The sequence below is a fragment of the Crocuta crocuta genome, unplaced genomic scaffold (genome assembly GCF_008692635.1).
Source record: "Crocuta crocuta isolate KB4526 unplaced genomic scaffold, BGI_CrCroc_1.0 scaffold216, whole genome shotgun sequence".
Lineage (NCBI taxonomy): Eukaryota > Metazoa > Chordata > Mammalia > Carnivora > Hyaenidae > Crocuta > Crocuta crocuta.
In genome coordinates this window covers 12,147,552-12,166,744 of record NW_027531504.1, presented here as the reverse complement: position 1 = coordinate 12,166,744, position 19,193 = coordinate 12,147,552, and the positions used below count along the sequence as shown (strand labels likewise).

Below are 19,193 nucleotides of genomic sequence, written 5' to 3'. Positions count from 1 at the left end.
CTCTCTCTTTTAATACCACAAAATATTCATTACTTTATTAACGTTTTGTAAATACTGCAGGTGCTTTCACATTTTTGACTTATTTTAATATAATAGTAAAACTGGTTCCATAACCTTTTATGTCATGCATATTTTAAGTAAGCTAAGAGGAATACTTATTTTTTATTTTTATTTGGTACTGAAATAATCAAGTTATGTTTTCCCTGAATAGATCATTCCTGGTAAAAAATATGCAGCCAGAATTGCGCCTAACCACCTAAATGTTTATATTAATCTGGCCAATCTGATCAGAGCAAATGAGTCCCGCCTGGAAGAAGCAGATCAGCTATACCGACAAGCAATAAGCATGAGACCCGACTTCAAGCAGGCTTATATTAGCAGGTATCATGGTTTCCTTTACACTGTCAGTATAGAGACTTGAAGCTGCATCTGCATGTACATTTTGACTGTCTGAACTAAATTCCCTTCCTTTTTTCTTTTAGTAATCTTAGTTGGCAACCAAGAGCGTAGAAGCATAGCCTACTTTATACTTACAATAAAATTTAATTGATTTGGTTTGAAATTGCCTTTAACCTGTCATAACAAATTAAGGTTTTATATGAAAGAAAGAGTAGAAGCTTCTTAGTTTCATTTGCTTCTTATTGTCACATTCATTCTTAATTAAACACCTGAAACTTATATTTTCTAATAATTCTAATATCTAACTTTCAAGAGCTTTCTTAAATACTGACAACTAGCTAGTTATTATGCCTTTTATTTACCACAAAGAAACTTTTTAGTTGTCAGTACAAAAACTTTTGGTCTCACATGTTAGAGAGAACTTAATATATTTTCCCATGTAGGGATTATCATTTGTATTATACTTGAGGAAAATTGTTTTTTAAACTGCTTTGTCCCCTGGCCCAGAAACCTAATCATAATTTTAACATTGTTCCTATAGGGAAAATGCATTCAGAATGAAATAAGTTTTTGAGATAAAATATGTTCATAAATTGGAGGCTATCTTTGTTCACTCTTACACAGTAGTTGTTGAAAATAGCTAAGTTTAGTGGGGTTGCATATATAAATAGAATCTGTCGTGTGTTAATCTATGAAGAATTATTCAATAGTCTGCATTAAAAAGTAACGTCTTGGACAGATACTGATTCCAGAAGTTGTTTTAATTGAGACTATTAGTCATTCATTTGATTTCATTCCTATGCTGATACTTAAAGGAAATAATAGTATCATAATAAAAATATTCTCATATTGCTGTTTAGATTTATTTGCACACATGTGCTTAAGCAAAATGACTTTTATTTATTTTTTTTTTTTTAATTTTTATGTTTTTATTTATTTCTAGGAGAGAGAGAGACAGTGTGAGCAGGGGAGGGTCAGAGAGAGAGGGAGTCACAGACTGAAACAGGCTCCAGGCTCTGAGCTGGCAGTCAGCACAGAGCCCGACGCGGGGCTCGAACCCGAACCGCGAGATCATGACCTGAGCGAAAGTCGGACGCTTAACCGACTAAGCCACCCAGGCGCCCCGCAAAATGACTTTTAAAGCTCTAGCAGAAAATAGAACCATATTAGAAAGATTTGTTAAACGGTTTTCAAACTGTGATCTTCAGTTCCAGATGTGTTCCTCAAAGGTATCTGCAGGTGGCACCAGTGCTCTCCAGCCTGCCTACTAGTCTGCTCTCTTAAAACATTCGCTTTTTTGTTGTTTTGGGGAGTTTTTTCTATTGTTTTAATCAATGGCCATCTTACATTGTAGAATATTAAATTAATATAAGAAGAAAAATTTTCATTCTGCTTTTTATAAATGAGACTTCTATCATAGCTTTGAGTCCTAGAATTACCCCATCACTACCATACTTATTTTCCTTCTTCAAATGCTATTACTTGGTCCCCTGGAAACTTAATCTCTCATTCTTGGCACTGTCATTTTTGTGATGTAGTCTGGTCTGCCTTCTTTCAAGATGTAATTAAAGAATATATTTTTTCTGTCCCCCTCTCTTGGATACCTCCCCATATCTTACCCTTTAAAGTCAAGTATGCTTTTTCTTTCTCTAATAATATTTGGAAACCTAACAAATCAAATTTGCGAAACTAGTGAGTTCAGGTTTGAGGACATTTTCAGATAGTTATTTTCAATAGAAAACTTTAAAAGCTTGGGTTAAAAGGAAAGCTGTGAATATGTGGAAAGTTTGAAACTTATGAAAAATAATGTCTGCAAATTGACATGGTAATGTTGTGAGTAAAGCTTGTGTTTGTTTTTTCCATAGAGGAGAATTGCTTTTAAAAATGAATAAGCCTCTTAAAGCAAAAGAAGCATATCTTAAAGCACTGGAACTGGACAGAAATAATGCAGATCTTTGGTACAACTTGGCGATTGTTCATATTGAACTTAAAGAACCAAATGAAGCCCTAAAAAATTTTAATCGTGCTTTAGAACTAAATCCAAAGCATAAGCTAGCATTATTCAATTCTGCTATATTAATGCAAGAATCAGGTATGTTTTCTTAAAATATTTCTATGTTTAAACACGTTGTAGTCTGAAATATAATGAAATCTGAACTTAAATTACATTATGTGTAGCAGATGTTTTATGAATAGTTTATATCAAAACTGTGCATAAATATAAGAATGTTTAGAATACTTGAAGTTTTCAAGTAATATGCCCTAACACAATTGTTAGTTCTTTGAGTATATGTTGAGACTTTACTATTCAGTCAGTCTGTTGAGTGCCTTTTTTAATGTACTTTGTCAGCTTATGCACAGAAACATATAAACTCTGACTCATAAATACTCATAAGTACTATCTAAATCAGTATTTGCAAAATACTTTATAGAATTATTTCTAGGAAGACGAGCATTATATGTTTTAGAAAACACACCAGTATATTTCTTTTGATTTGTAAGAACAAGAACTTTTGGTATTATTTTATATTTAGTGTTATTTTCTGAGGTATTGTTATAATTTCTTACAATTTTTTGTAATTTAACTAAATTATTCATGGGATGCATGGGTATTTTAGTACTACAACAAAAGGCAGTGTATATATAATCTATAATCTTAATTTTTAGTTTGGAAAAAAATCTCTACATTTATATTTTGTAGTTAAATCTTAGATACTTTTTAAAACCTTTTATAAAAAATGAAAGAATCATAAAACCATAGTGTTTGAGTTTACTTTTGCCATACTCAGTAGGTCTAATAACTACCCCAAATATCTTATGGCCAGTTTAGTAAAACTAGTTCAAGATAAGAACTTAAGCTGAGTGATTTATTTTACAATGTTTTTTATTCATTTTATTGTCAAAAGTTTAGAAGGAGATATTTTTATGCCTGGTATGCAATACATAAATTTAGAGAAAAGCTAATGTTTTTGTAAAGTTAGTTAACCTTGGCAGTCATGAAAAAATGCCCATTTTTTCAACACAAGATTGCACCCTAAGATTTGTAGTTGTGGAACAGAATTTTTTTGTATTTATTTGCAATAAGAATTATCTCAAATATTTGTTTCTTGAATCCTAATTTGTATTTAAATTTATAAGCTTTATATATATTTTTTAATGTTTTATTTATTTCTAGGAGAGAGAGAGAGAGACAGCGTGAGCAGGGGAGGGTCAGAGAGAGAGGGAGTGACAGACTCTGAAACAGGCTCCAGGCTCTGAGCTGGCAGTCAGCACAGAGCCCGACACGGGGCTCGAACCCACAAACCGCGAGATCATGACCTAGGCGGAAGTCGGACGCTTAACCGACTAAGCCACCCAGGCGCCCCTATAAGCTTTATATTTAATGGTATATTTTTACTTTTGAAAGTCCTAAAAAATTTGAATTAAAAAAAATCTGATTTTGTAAGACTGAGACATTCTGTTTATACAGTAGTAGTTACTATTTGCTGAGCTGTTTTATTCAATGGATCAAGAAGATGTGGTATATTTATACAATGGAATACTACATGGCAATGAGAAAGAATGAAATCTGGCCATGTGTAGCAACATGGATGGAACTTGAGGGTGTTATGCTGAGTGAAATAAGTCAGGCAGAGAAGGACAAATACCTTATGTTTGCACATACAGGTGGATTAAGAGGAAGTTAATGGAGGACGAAGTGGGAAAAGAAGGGGAAAAATTAGTTGGGGAGAGGGAGGGAGGCAAACCATGAGAGACCCTTGAATGCTGAGAACAAACAGGGCTGAGGGGGTGCGGAAGTGAGAAGAAGGGGGGTGATGGGCATGGAGGAGGGCACTTGTTGGGATGAGCACTGGGTGTTAATATATAAAGCAACTTGACAATAAACTATATGAGGAAAAAAAAAATTCAGGCTAACCCAGAGAAGTTAAGTAATTTGTTTATTATATAAGTCATAGTGTTAATAGAGTCAAGATTAGAATACATGTCATTATTGGCTAATCACATACCTCTTCCTCTTAATTGTACATTTTTCCTCTGCTACTCCCGGTTAGATTCCTAACTAAGGAAATATTTCATCCCTTCTGGTTTTTTGAGGCACTCTTACTGTTTTAAAGGAAAAGAAATAGACAATCATTTCAGTGTTTCAAACACAACTGCTTTTCCTGTGAAAACTTTGGGTTTTTTTCATTTTTTTTTTTGATGTAGGTACAGAAATTAATTGCTTTGATGCTGTCTTTTTGTAATCTAACTAGATAAATACTGAAAGTGTCTTGTTCCTCAGACTTAATTCATTTGTTAATAATATATGTCTTTTTCTTTTTGAAAAAATTATTCTTAGGTGAGGTTAAACTCAGACCTGAAGCTAGAAAACGTCTTCTTAGCTATATAAATGAAGAGCCACAAGATGCTAATGGTTATTTCAATTTGGGAATGCTTGCCATGGATGACAAAAAGGACAGTGAAGCAGAGATGTGGATGAAGAAAGCTATAAAACTACAGGCCGATTTTAGAAGTGCTTTGTTTAATCTGGCTCTCCTGTATTCTCAGACTGCAAAGGAGTTAATGGCTTTGCCAATTTTGGAAGAGTTACTCAGATACTATCCTGATCATATCAAGGGTCTCATTTTAAAGGGAGACATTCTGATGAATCAAAAGAAAGATATACTTGGAGCAAAAAAATGTTTTGAAAAAATTTTGGAGATGGATCCAAACAATGTGCAAGGAAAACATAATCTCTGTGTTGTTTATTTTGAAGAGAAGGACTTACTAAAAGCTGAAAGATGCCTGGTTGAAACATTGGCATTAGCACCACATGAAGAATATATTCAACGCCATTTGAATATAGTCAGGGATAAAATTTCCTCATCTAGTTTTGCAGAACAGCCAGTATCCCCAGCTGGTAAGACTTCAGGTGTAGGAGACAAAATTCCAACTGAAAATGTAAAAGAAGTAAGAAGTAAACCCAGACCTACACAGATCATAAAATCAAGTGATAATAAAAGTCAATCTAAGTCCAACAAACTATTAGGAAAAAATACAGACAAAGAGACCCCCCATAAAACAACAAAAGAAATCAAAGAAATTGAGAAGAAAAGAGTTGCTGCTTTAAAAAGACTAGAAGAAATTGAACGTATTTTAAATGGTGAATAGCATTATTTATCATGTGACAGTTTCAAAGAACTTCAGTCTATCTTATGTGATTGGTTTTACTGGGAGCTTTGAAAAAATAACAAGTGTACACGTAACAAACAGTCTGTCATGAGCTGCCTCTCTATAGGATCAAAATACGATTTTCATTAAATACCTGTCTTACCCCAGGGTATGTATTGCATAAGGTATGACAGTAGTTTTCTGAGTTTTGGTGAATATAGCAGAAATACTAAATTACAGTTTGCAAATTTGTATCTTTTATGTGGAAGGAAGATTCTTCCTGCAGAGTAATCTTGACTACTCTCAATTAAAAATAATCTGAAGCCTGAATGATAAACTCTTGGGGGCAAATTCAACATATGGTGGTTTATTCTATGAATTTGCATTTATTAGTTGATTTCATTACTTTCTCTTAGCTATTGGAATCTGAATAGTGAAATGAATAATGAATTGAAAACACTTAATTGAACATATTCTTTTTTCTTTGGTAACTTCTATTTAACAAAGGAACTTTGCACCACAAAAGAATACTAGCTTCCTTTATGTTATGTTCTTTGGTTGATTTTTAGGACTACCAGATGAAACTTTTTAAAATAAGTCATATGACATGTTTAAGAATGTATTTTCATAGTTGTATGCTTGTCTTTAACTAATTTTGGTCTGAAATGCAATTTTTAATCAGGTAAAGTTTTAAATACACACACACACACAGATATAGACATATATATGTGTGCATATATATACACATACACATTTCTAATGGTGCTCATATATAACGTATTTTTATTTTTTTACATACTGAGAGTTTCACAGCATGAACCCCATGTAAATCATAACTGTCTTTGATTTTTTTACTTATAAAAATATTATAATTATTGGGAGAAAGTCCCAATAATTATTATTTAAACTTTTGAGTTAAAACATAGTAAGATCCTCTTTCATCTTAGTGTTTACTCTCTAGTGTTATTTGAATTTTAATTGTTCCAAAAACATACTTTAATCCTTCTTAGATACTTTAAGCAACTAAATTCAGTTCTTTATTTCAGTGAAGACAAAACAATGTGACGAAGTTTTATTTTTAAACACTAAGTTCTTGATATCTTCCGATGGTGTATATTTTTATTAAATATTTATTTTGACTACTGAGCTTTCATAAAAAATTCAAAGCTGTTTTAATTCCATCAACTATGGAAAACAAATTGCTATTGCATTTTCCTATATATGCATATATTAGTTTAACCAAAATTTTATCATTTTTGGCCTATTTTCCAGCTACAAAAGGTAATTAACGTCATATAGGATTAATAGTTGATTTTAACAAATTTAAACCTGAAAACCATTAGGTTGAGCAGTAGATGAAATCAAATTTATTAATTTATATCTGGTTTTTGACTTAAAATACATTTCAAATGAGTTTTACAATACCTAATAAAGTTGGTTTTAATTTAAAATATTAAAGCTCAAGCTATCATCCTGGGATAGTAACTGATTTCTAATTATGTAGAATTTCAAAAACTGCACTTCTGTTCCTTTGAGATAACTAATTTCTAATTATGTTATAAAAATAATATTGCTGTAAGTTTTTATAAAGAAATATTTTCTAAATAGGTCACAAGATATATAGTCTGCATTAAAGACCCACTCTTACTAGCTTTCCTGAGGTGGTGTCATAGGTTATTTTTTAGGCAATTTAAATCAAGCATTGACACCAATCATGGTTTATTTTTGATTTAGGAGATTCTGTTCAGGATTTAAAGCAATACCCAGTTTCAGTTTTTAAATTAAGGCTTTGTGACTCCAGATATAAGATGGAGAATACCTCATATACTATGACTTGAAAAACGAAATCTATGTTAATCTTATGTTCTCTCCACATATCTTGAGAAAAAGTTTCTGAGTTTGATCTCTTCCATTGTAGTATCAAATGAGGATAATTCAGAAAAGTAGAAGAGAAGTCTTTTGTGACAGCAGATCATAATAAGAGCTTTGAGTAGTATTTTAATAAAATTGTATAACTATTCAAAAGATAAAAAAATATATTGGTATCCAATGATTTTTATAGAAGAAAGAATTTTCCTCCTTATTGCACTTAGAACAATGCCTATCATGTAGGAGGTGCTCATATGTTTGCATTTTAAATTATTTAAATCAAATCCACTGAGTGAATAATAACTTTTCCAAATTAATGTTTCAACTCTCACTTCATATTAGAATCACCAGGAGGACTCTTGTGGACCCCACTCCACAACAATTTAATTTGAATTTCTTAGGGAGGGTGCCATTTTAAAGTTCTCAGATTCTAATTTGTAGTGAGGGTTAATGACCATTGCTCAAAAGTAGTTCAGGAAATTCTATATTAGTTCAAGAAAATTCTCCTATCTCTTCTGTATTAACTTTTTAAATTAGTAACATAACCCAGTTAGGTTTTGATGTTTTAATAATTACACTCTTCTGATGACTAGTATTTATTTCATCTTACGTACCATCAAGCTTGCTTATGTGTAAGATGATTATTCTCTTTAAACTCATAGTAGAACTCTTATTCAAGCTGTTCAAGTGAAAAAAGGTAATAGATTTTTTAACCCTTTTTTGGAACTGCCTTTATGGGGAAATGGATGATTAGAGACATTTTAGTCCAGTTCACTAACCTGTGGTTCACAGATATAAGCATCTATATGTTTGGCAAAGAAAGCTTATCATACATAGGTTTGTGTGCTGGTAAAGGGATGTATTTTTAGTTCTCACTGTTTTACAAAAGAATATATTCCCCCAGGAAAGCTTTGACAATCCCTAAGGGACAATTATGTTACTTTTTTTCACTGCTTGTCAGAAGAAAGAATTAAGTTTTTCTCCTATTGCCCTCATGGTATTTTCTTATTAACATTCAGAATTGGGAATTTTATCTTGTAACTATCCCAGGAAGTAATTTCATGAAGCTAATGACTTGGAGGATAAAACAAATATGTTTGCAATTTTGTTTTTACTTTTATGTAAATATTTAGTATGTGATTTACACAATTCTAATAAAACCTTATGCCTTTTCATTACATCTAATTTGAGCTCTCAACTTCATGTTGCAGAATACTTCTTTGAAGATGCTTTAATGAAAACTATTATCAAAATATATAGATTTGTATGTCAATTTCTATTTCAGAAATCCATATATTTGTCGTATTTATTTTTTTAAAGACTTCCTAAATGTTTGCATGACTAAATGGTATTTAAAATGAACCCCCCAAATATCTGGTACCTTTGTCCAAAATTTTGTCTCTTGGAAGCTGTTAGCCATCCGTGTTAAGGGTTTATAAGAAAATAGTTTAATATTATATGCATTTTATATTACTGTGGTGTCTCTGTGTACCATATTTCTGAATATTCAGCATAAAATGAATACTTTTTAAAACCTTCACCTCAATTGCCTTTGAGTGTTCAAATGAAAAATACAGTAGTGTATCAAGAGATTTCTGCCCTGCAAAGACACAAGAGCTGGTGGGTTGTTTTTATTAGAAAGACATGTCCTAAATATTTTCAAGAACAGTGATACATATTTAACCCATAGTGAAAGAAACTAAAGAAAACGAGACAAATTCAAATTTGGAATTTTATACACATAAGTAGAAGTCTGTGGTGAAATAATTAGGAGTCTAATTTATGGATCTGCCTGGATTCAAATCTTGGTACCACCTTTACTAGTGTACCTTAAAGGAATTGTTTAACCTTTATGTCTTTGGTGTATATTTGTAGAGGTTTAATATGTATATATCCTGTTGTATAAACTGGCAGGAATTATTGTAACTATAAATAGTGCATGTTCAGCCATGTACATTGTAAATAGCCTTTACCAAACATGTTTGATAAGGACTTTAATTAACATCACTTAGTGAATTCTGATAAAGAAAAGCCATGGTTTATTTAATGTAATTGGCTTAATTTGTGTGTGTGTGTGTGTGTGTAGCATTAACATGAAACTGTTTACAGCTATAACTAACTGGTAGCACTGACCTATCCATCCAGTGTTGTCTCTATTTGATTGTGATTTGATAATATTTTATTGTCAGATTGAGAAAACTAAAACAAAATGGTTTTAGGTTTGCTAAAGACTGGCCTTATTAATGAACAGCTTTCCTAACAAGTGATTACAGACTTCTATTGGTGTTAACATTTGTTTCCAAATATGGTAATATGTTTACATGTCAGAAGTTTTATGACATTTCTAAGTTGATTTGTTGAAATAAATTCAGCAAGTGGAANCTATAGTAAATGATAGACGTTAATCATTAATGTAATAACAAGGCTTGCATTTGATGCATATGATTTGCTTTATGTGTTAGCAGAGATAATGTTAACGATGGTCGTATAGCAAACAGATTATTAGATATTTAGTGCTTGTTCCTTAGCCACTAAGCCAACAGTTGTATAGATAGCCTAACAAAATATATTTATTAAATATTGAAATTTATGAATTAAATTTATTAAATTATTAAAAAGCAGAAATGAGAAGACACCTCAAAACTGTAATACCTTGTTCTTTTCCTGTTCACTGCTTTTAGGGAGGTAGCATAAGATAAAATCTTTCCTAAAAGTCTGTGAAGACTTGATCTCAGGCAAATTCATTTTCTTTGGAACCCACTTCTTCAAAGTAACATTTCTGTGACTATGCCAATGGGTAGCATATTTCCCATCAAGTCATATTTTTATTCTGTAAGAATCTGATACCTTCAGTTTGAACCATAAGCAAAATACTTCTCACCAGACCATTCTAGTTTGCCCTTTCTTAAAGACTTTCATGTTAAATTCCATTGTCCTTACTCCTTCCTTACGGCATGGCTTTAGTTTCTGATATTAGGAAAGTCATCTGATTAATCCATGTTAAACTACAAATGATAGGTCTGTTAGTCATCTTAACAGTTAAATCAAGTGAACCTCTTTCTCTGTAACGTTGCAGGCTGTATGGAATACAGTGGGAGTTATTTGAGGGATATGGAGTTTCTCCACCATTCTGCCCACCTAAGCAAGGAATAGAGAGAGACCACAAAAAAATCTATGTAACTGCAAGAAGGCCACTTGTGAGAATTCTTCCAAAAGAATCCTGCTTTTGATGGGCACTGGCAGGCCAGGTAACTGCCTTTTGGGAGTGAAATCAGGGTAATCAGACTGTCAGCAGAATTGTACTTCTGCCTAATAGTGACACTAATTCCTGAGCAGTGATTATACAGATCTTACTTGATTTACGGTAGGATTACCTACGAATAAACCCATTGAAGTTGAAAATAACTGTAAGTTGAAAATATATTTAATACAACTTTGTGAACATCATAGCTTAGCCTATGTTAAATGTTCTCAAAAACAGTTCCATTAGCCTACAGTTGGGCAAAATCATCAGACACAAAGCCTATTTTATAATAAAGTGTTGAATATCTTATGCAATTATTGAGCACTGTACTGAAAGTAAAAAACAGCGGTTTTCTGGGGATAGAACAGTAGTCAGTGTATTGATGGTTTGCCCTCATGATCGCATGGCTGGCTGATCCTGCCCACCATTAACGAGAGAGGACCATACTGCATATCATTAGCCCAGGGCAAGACCAAAATTCAAAATACGAAGTACAGTTTCTAGTGAATATCTCTTACACCATCATAAATGCAAAAAAAATCATAAGTGAAACCATTGTAAATTGGGGACGTTTTGTAGCGTGTACGTGTATTTCCCTACGCATGCACTGCCTTTGAGCAGTGGTTTCTTTCACCTTTCTAAGATTCCAAATGTCCAGCCTACAGTTTCTCTAAACTCCAGAACCATGAGCCTAATAATCTATTAAACATCACATCCAGAGGTATTCATTCCTCCCATCCTCTCTTCCAAACCCCATGCCTACTGGATTAAGTTTAAGAAAGAAACTAAAAGAAAAAGAAAATATATCCAGTTTAAAGCAGGGAAGGAGGAGGTAAGGGAGAAACCAAAAGAATATGAGAGCTTACTGATGGTTTATTTACTTTTAAAAGTTGCAAAGTTTTAAGACATCAATAAACAAGATTATGGGGCTTAGGTTAAAAACAAATAGTACAAATATATGAAGAATTTGTAACTTTTAATCTGTCAGAAGAAAAGTCACTGTAGCCCAATGAAATTTAGTAATGTGGACAGGGCAAATGAAAGTGCAGAACAAAAAATGGTACTACGTTTAAAGGACTAATATAGCAGTAATTCAAATGAACGTAAAGTAAGCTAAGCCTAACAACAAATAAGCTCTTAGAATTCTGTTTCATTTTAATTATAACCAATTGTTTTATATAATACTTGCATTGAATTATAAATACAAGGCCCAACAACATGTTATCCCTGAAACACTTTTATATAGAAAAGCAAAAATATGAGAAACAGTCTAGCAGTAAATATGAACCAAAGCAAGCCAGGGTATCAATTTTAATACATGACCAAACAAAATTCAAGGCCAAAAGAGAAGGGAAAATGAATGATGCATACTAGTAAAAGGAACAATATAACAAGATATGTCCATCATAAACACATGTCAACAATATAACCTAAAAATAAGCAACGATAAGTAATAGTACAGGGAGATAAATCAGAAATTGTCACTAGAGATTTTAACAAAACCCTCTGAGAAACTAATGGATCAAGCATAGAAAAGTGGATAAAGACCTAAATAACCTGGAACTATTAAATTTATATAGAATTTCACTTGACACAATATGCTTTATTTCCTAGCACATAAGGAGTATTTACAAAGACAGTCAATGTATCAGACTATAAAGGAAACCTCAGTAAATTCCAAGACTGTGTGCTCTTTGATTATAGTGCACATGTTCATAGCAGCTTTATTCATGGTAACAAAACAGGAGACAGCTCATCAGCGTCAGCAGATAAATGGATAAACAAATTGCCATCTATTTAAATAATGAAATACTCCAGAGCAGTTAAAAAAATTATGTCTGAGCAAAAAGGAGCCATACACAAGAGTATATTATGTATGTTTTCATTTATATGAAATCCCAGAACAGACTAAACTAGTATTTGTAAATTTCTAAAAGAACTAAAGTCTGGGGCAAGAGCAAAGGAAGACAAAAGCATTTTTTATAGTGATACAAATATTCATGACCCAGCAATTCTCCTCTGAGGTGCATTGACAAAAGAAATACACCTACACATGCACTAAAAGATACAAGAATATTCTTAGGGTTAACTGTGCAAGCTCCAACCTTGAAGTAACCAAAATATTCATGAAAAATAGACAAGATATTTATGTTACATACAATGAAATGCTATGAATATACAATGAATACGCATGAGCCGCTGCTACAGGAAGCAACATGGATGGATCTCACAAATATAATACTAGATAAAGCCAAATACAAAATATACTATTACAATTCTGTTAATATGAAGCTCAAAACTGGCAAGATGAATTTCTGCTGTTGCAAGTCAGAATAGTGGTTATCTTACGAAAGGAAATAGAATATTTATTAGAAAGGAATGTGAGGTGGGCATTGATGTTCTGGTGTTCTGTTTCTTGGTCTGGGTCATATTCGCACAGATAGATTCAATTTTCAGCAATTCAAGATATATGCTTTTTCCCCAGATATATAATAAACTCCAAAAAGAACTGTAATAGTAAAAGATGTATGTAAGGATATGGAAAAATACAATATAAATTTAGGTGAACTATATACAAAAGAATTCTACAATCACAGTAATATCAAATACAGAGAATGACTGGAAGGATCTACAATAGAGTATTTTTTAAAGTTTTATTGAGATAATTGACATATAATGAACTCATATTTAAAGTGTACAATTGGTTAAATTTGACACATATATACACCTGTGAAACCATCACCACAATCATGATAGTGAACATACGCACTTCTCAAAGTTTCTCGTGCGCTTCGTAGGCCCTCCTGCCCCACTCTTCCTTTCCAGCCCTGTCCCTAAAATCATTGATCTGTTTTCTGCCTCAATAGTTTACCTTTTCTACAGTTATATATAATGGCATCATACATTATTTGGCTTTCCACTGCAGTAGACTGAATGTGCCTCACCCACAAATTCATATGTTGAAGTCTGAACCCCTAAAATGATATTCAGAGGTGGAGCCTATGGGAGGTTATTACGTTTAGATAAGGCCATAACAGTGGGCCCCCCCAGATGGGATTAGTGTTTTTATAAGAAGGAGAAGGAGAGAGAGAGAGTTTCTCTTCCTACTTTATGAGGACACAGCAAAAGGGCAGCCATCTGCATGGCAAGGAAAGAGTTCTAACTAGAAGAGAGTACCTGCTGGCACTTTGTTCTCAGACTTCTCAGCCTCCAGAACTATCAGAAATAAATATCTGTTGTTTAAGCCACCCAGTCTATGGCATTTTGTTATAGCAACCCAAACAATGACACAGTCAAAAATTTTTTTAAGACTCATTCATCAATAGTTTATTACCAAGTAATATTCCATTATATGGTTATGCTACAGTGTTTATCCATTCATCACTTGATTGGCATACAAATGCAATTTTTTTGTCTGATCTAGTGATTTTTATTTTCTTCTGTAGGCATATGTTTTTCAAACACAAATTAATAAAAATGTTTTAAATCTGTTATTTGCACATTTTCTGACTGTCTATATTCCATGTACTCCACTTCTACAAATGACCATTTGGAGATTTAGTCCTTCCTCATAATAAGCCCATGTTATTTTTGGAGGTGTGAAGGCCAGAGCATATGACTCAGACTTGTAATTAAGCACTTGGTATTAATCCATCTACTATGATTCATTTAAGAACATGAATGTAACCAAATCAAAGTCAATGAAATGACTGGCCCATGATTTTGCTAACACTTCATTGACTTAAAAGGAGAGAAAATGTGAGTTTAAAATTGTGACAACCATCTCACATAGTTGAGAGCTTATATGAGAATAGAGCTAAGACAGAGTAGCAGATTATAGAGGCAAAATTAGGTCACAGTGATATTGATATTGTTAGAGACCTGGTCAAATTATATCTGGAAAGGCAATAATGTAAACCAAAGTGGAAGAATCTGGTGCCATATTTGAGTGATTGTGCCAGCTTTTGAACGGGAACTATACTGTAGTTTGGGCAAGTTCATAAGGACTCATGATGGGCAGTGCAGGTCCCTCAATCCCAGACTTGAAAAGAATTTTGATTAAACATAAGCAAAATAACTGGTTAAATTGTCCACTCTGTCTTGTGCTGAACAAGGCTACAGGACAAGGGAAATGTTTTTGAAAAATTTAGCATAGTGGAGCTTTTAGTAAGGTCAAACAAGAACGAGAAAGTTTTAAACTGGATCCTTTCCATCTGAAAACAAGTCAGAGGATATTGTTTTGTATAATGGCGCTTTACCTGCAGTCTGAAATCTGAGATAACTGCAAATACATTGACAGGGTTGGAAAAGCCAAATTCTCTGCCCTAGGCTACCAGTGACTCAAGCAAACTCAGCAGTGGGACGCTTAGCAAGAATGGTAGCTGAGAATAGACTCTAGTATCTCAGACTTCTACTTATTTCCACTTAAGCAGTCATGGCCCAAGAAGGGGATAAATTACTCCCATTGGGAGTATGCAGTCCAGGGGCACAGATAGAAAACAAAACGAAACATTCAGCTCTGGGCTAACGCTATTGGCTGTGTATTGTGGCCGTATTAGTTTCTTAGGGCTGCTATAACAAAGTACCAACTTGTACCAGAGTACACACTCGGATAGCTTAAAACTAGAAATTTGTTGTCTCACGGTTCTGGCGGCTGAAGTCTAAAATCAAGGTGTTAGCAGTGTTAGTTCCTTCTGGAAGCACTGAAGAAGAATCTATTCCATGACTTCTTTATAGCTTCTGGCTATTGTCAACAATTCTTTTACGTTCTTTGGTTTGTAGACATATCACTTGACTCTGCCTCCATTCACATGGCATTCTGTGTCTGTGTGTCTTAGGGGCACCAGTAATACTGGATTTACAGCCCACTCTAGTATGACTTCATCTTAACTAATTATATCTGCAATGACCCTAATTGTGGATAAGGTCACATTCCTAGGTACCAAGAGTTAGGACTTCAACACATTTTTTTATAGGAGAACATAATTAAAGTAAAATAGTGGTCATAGTCAATTTCTAGAAGACAAGAAATTCAAGGGTGATTTTCAGATTTAAACACTGATTCTTCCTATCTCTCTTTGTTTACTACCTCGTGATATAGAGTGAATGAAAATATATTAAAATTATATCAAGAGTTTAAATAAATTTTACTATTAGAGAAATCTCATTCTTTACAAACAAGAAGCTAGGTTTATCTCAAACCTGAAAATCACCATCAGGCTCCAGAACTTGAGTTAAACAAAGTATACTGATAAAGAATTACATTATTCATCTTAGATATGGTCATGGAAAACAATTGTGCTAACTCACTAAATTGAATTATCGAAGCAGACCCACTAAAATCATAGATCTCACCTTATATCTAACTTTACTAATATTTCAAAGGATAAAGAAACCAGATACAGGCAAAAATCCATAAATATCAGATTTTTCTCCAGTAAGAAAAATAGATGGATCAGAAATATCCTATATTTTAGAGAAGGAATCCCTGTGTGCAGGAATATCTGGGGTATTCTTTCCCCCATTATCCCTACTAGTAAAATGTGATTTATTAACCTGTCATGAATCATTTCCTTCTCAACAATGAAAGAAAGATCCTTCTGGAAAACACAGCTAGGACAACTAGACTTGTTGACCAAGGAACCCCATTTCACTTATGGGTTGAAATGTCTTTGTCTTCTCTATAGGCAAGATATGATGAGTTATGTAGCAGCAACTGCTGTATGTTGTATCCCTACCCCAATGGCAGGTTAGCAAGGAAATGTGTATTGGATGTTTTGGTATTCGTTAAACTTACTATATAGCATTAGTTCTCTGGGCCAAGAGGAGTTACAGATGTGTCTGAGAAGACTGTGCACTGAGCAGATATTTTGTACTTAACAGCTAGATGCAGTAAGTGAATGAGACTGTTACTGCTTTGGGAAAGGTGAGGATATTGTGTTTTCTGTAGGGCATAGCATAAGTTATTTATCTGGATAGAAATACTTTAAAAGATGATTGGATGAGAAGATGGGGTAGACAAATGAACATTTCCTAGGTTGTCTATTTGCTGTCAAACATCACTTCGCCCTATTTCTGGTACCACCATTCGGAGATTCATTCAGGGGTGTTCTACTGGAGAGGAACTGAGAGAAATAAGTATATTCCATCCCCTTGGATATGGCCATCTGTAGCCAAGTTCAGGAGTTTGTATGTGACATAATAAAACTTAGTAACATGCTGGATCTTCCCAATATCTCTTGTTCTTTTTCCATTAGATTTGATTGAGGAACAATCCAAGTCTGTAGAACAGCTACCTCAAAGAGAAGCCATGAAGTCTGACAGTAGAGGAGTATGATGAATGAACAGAATGGAAGAATCTAGATACAAGTGACATCATTTGGTCTCCAATTAAGATGCAGTAGAAGCCAAAAAGAAAAGGATTATTTTAAAAAGTTTTAATTAAATTCAGTTGTACAACATAGTAATTCAACAACTCTATACATTATGCTATGCTCACAAATATAGTTACCATGTGTCACTATACAATATTAGTACAGTACCATTGACCACATTTCCGATTTTGTACATTTTATCCCTGTGACTTACTCCTTCCATAATTGAGAGTCTATATTTCTCACTCTCCTTTATACATCAAATAATTGATTTTTCAGATACATAAAGCAACTACTTTCCTTTTGTTCTTAAACCCTTCTTAATCCCTTTTAGATTAGATTTCCTGTCACATGAAATGAAATAAAACCTACTGATACATGATTTTTAAGCGTTTAAATTTTCAATGCTTCATAATCCAAGAAAATTTTTTTTCAAGGCAACATTGTTTTTCTGGAGTCAGTGTGACATTAATGAAAGACAGATTGGAACTGATAAAATTGCACAACAGTGGGGAATATGAGAAATTGTTTTTCACATTTCCTGGATTTTGTATCCTCTATTGAAAAATTTGCAAGAAATAAAATAAGCCTCATTAATGTGCTTTCAAAAATCCTACATGATCCTTCCAGCTTAGCTCCTACCTCTCTTATTCTCACCTATTTCACTTCATCTCAACCAGCCTTCTTACTGAGCTCCAACCTCAGGGCTTTTGTACTTCACATTCTTTGACTAAAACACTTCTTTCTTCTTCCTTCTTCTTCTTCTTTCGTTCTTCTTCTTCTTCCTTCTCCTCTTCCTCCTCCTCCTGCTGCTGTTGCCATTGTTGTTGTTTTCTCCTCCTCCTCCTCTCCTTTTCCTCCTCCTCCTCCTCCTCCCCTTGACTATCTTATTTTTTATTTATTTAATTTAAATTCAAGTTAGTTAACATACAGTGTCATCTTGACTTGAGGAGTAGAACCCAGTAATTCATCTCTTACATATGACACCCAGTGCTCATCCTAAAAAGTGCCCTCCTTAATGCCCATCACCCATTTAGCCCATCCTGCTACCTACTTCTCCAAGCAACCCTCAGTTTGTTCTCTGTATTTAAGATTCTCTTATGGTTTGCCTCCCTCTCTGTTTTTATCTTATTTTTCCTTTCCTTCCCCTATCTATGTTCATCTGTTGAGTTTCTCAAATTTCCACATATGAGTGAAATCATATGATATCTTTCTCTGACTGACTTATATCACTTAGCATAATACCCTCTAGTTCAATCCACATTGTTGCAAATGGCAACATATATGCGTCTGTGTGTATCACATCTTTTTTTTTTTAATGTTTTATTTATTTCTAGGAGAGAGAGAGACAACGTGAGCAGGGGAGGGTCAGAGAGAGAGAGGGAGTCACAGACTGAAACAGGCTCCAGGATCTGAACTGGCAGTAAGCACAGAGCCCGATGCGGGGCTCGAACCCACGAACTGCGAGATCACAACCTAAGCGAAAGTCGGACGCTTAACCGACTAAGCCACCCAGGCGCCCCTATGTGTATCACGTCTTTATTCATCAGTCAATGGACATTTGGGCTCTTTCCATAATTGGGCCATTGTTGATAGTGCTGCTATAAACATCAGGGTGCATGTGCCCCTTTGAATCAGCATTTTTGTATCCTTTGGATATATTCCTAGTATTGTAATTGCTGGGTCATAGAAAACTCTTCTTTCAGGTAGCCATATGGGTTCCTAAACTCCTTTAGATTTCTTCTCAAAATTGAACACTAAATGCAGAGAAAAAGAAAACATAAGGGTAAAGAGCTGAGAAAAAGATAACAATTGATTATAGGTCAGAACATTTATAATAAATGGAAAACCCAGTACTTGAAAGAGAATTATTAAAACTTTTAAAAAGCAACTGAAGTAATTACCACAGAGGCCACGTATTAAGTCCACCATTTAGGGCACGGCCTTCCTAGAATGGATGTACCTAATGTTAGCACATACAAGGGTAATTGGGACAGGTTGTGCAGGTCTCAGGGAGTGGAGTTAAGGGTATTATTCCATAAAATTCATTTTGTAATAGTTTCCTGTGTGGTGCTTTCTTATTGTTGATGTGTTTTCTTTTGATAATTATTTCTTTTTCCTTAGTTATCTCCTTTCATAGATGGCTCATATAGGAT

The 19,193-nt window shown here is 33.7% G+C and overlaps 1 protein-coding gene across 3 annotated transcripts in view; it reads left to right on the top strand.

The window, feature by feature from the left end:
• The window catches only part of TMTC3 (transmembrane O-mannosyltransferase targeting cadherins 3), a 61,863-nt gene extending 44,528 nt beyond the window's left edge, over positions 1-17,335 (top strand). The window contains exons 12-15 of one of the 3 annotated variants that reach the window (XR_013337098.1): positions 212-381; positions 2,265-2,491; positions 4,739-5,719; positions 10,496-10,555. Coding sequence is in view for 2 of the 3 variants with exons in the window: in XM_077772180.1 (XP_077628306.1) it covers positions 212-381; positions 2,265-2,491; positions 4,739-5,542; positions 16,921-17,000 (1,281 nt within the window). In the remaining variant the exon portion in view is untranslated. Of the gene's footprint in view, positions 1-211; positions 382-2,264; positions 2,492-4,738; positions 8,893-10,495; positions 10,556-16,920 lie in introns of those variants that run through there. The other 2 variants (XM_077772180.1, XM_077772181.1) reach the window with 2 other exon arrangements.
• The last annotated feature ends 1,858 nt before the right edge of the window (positions 17,336-19,193 follow it).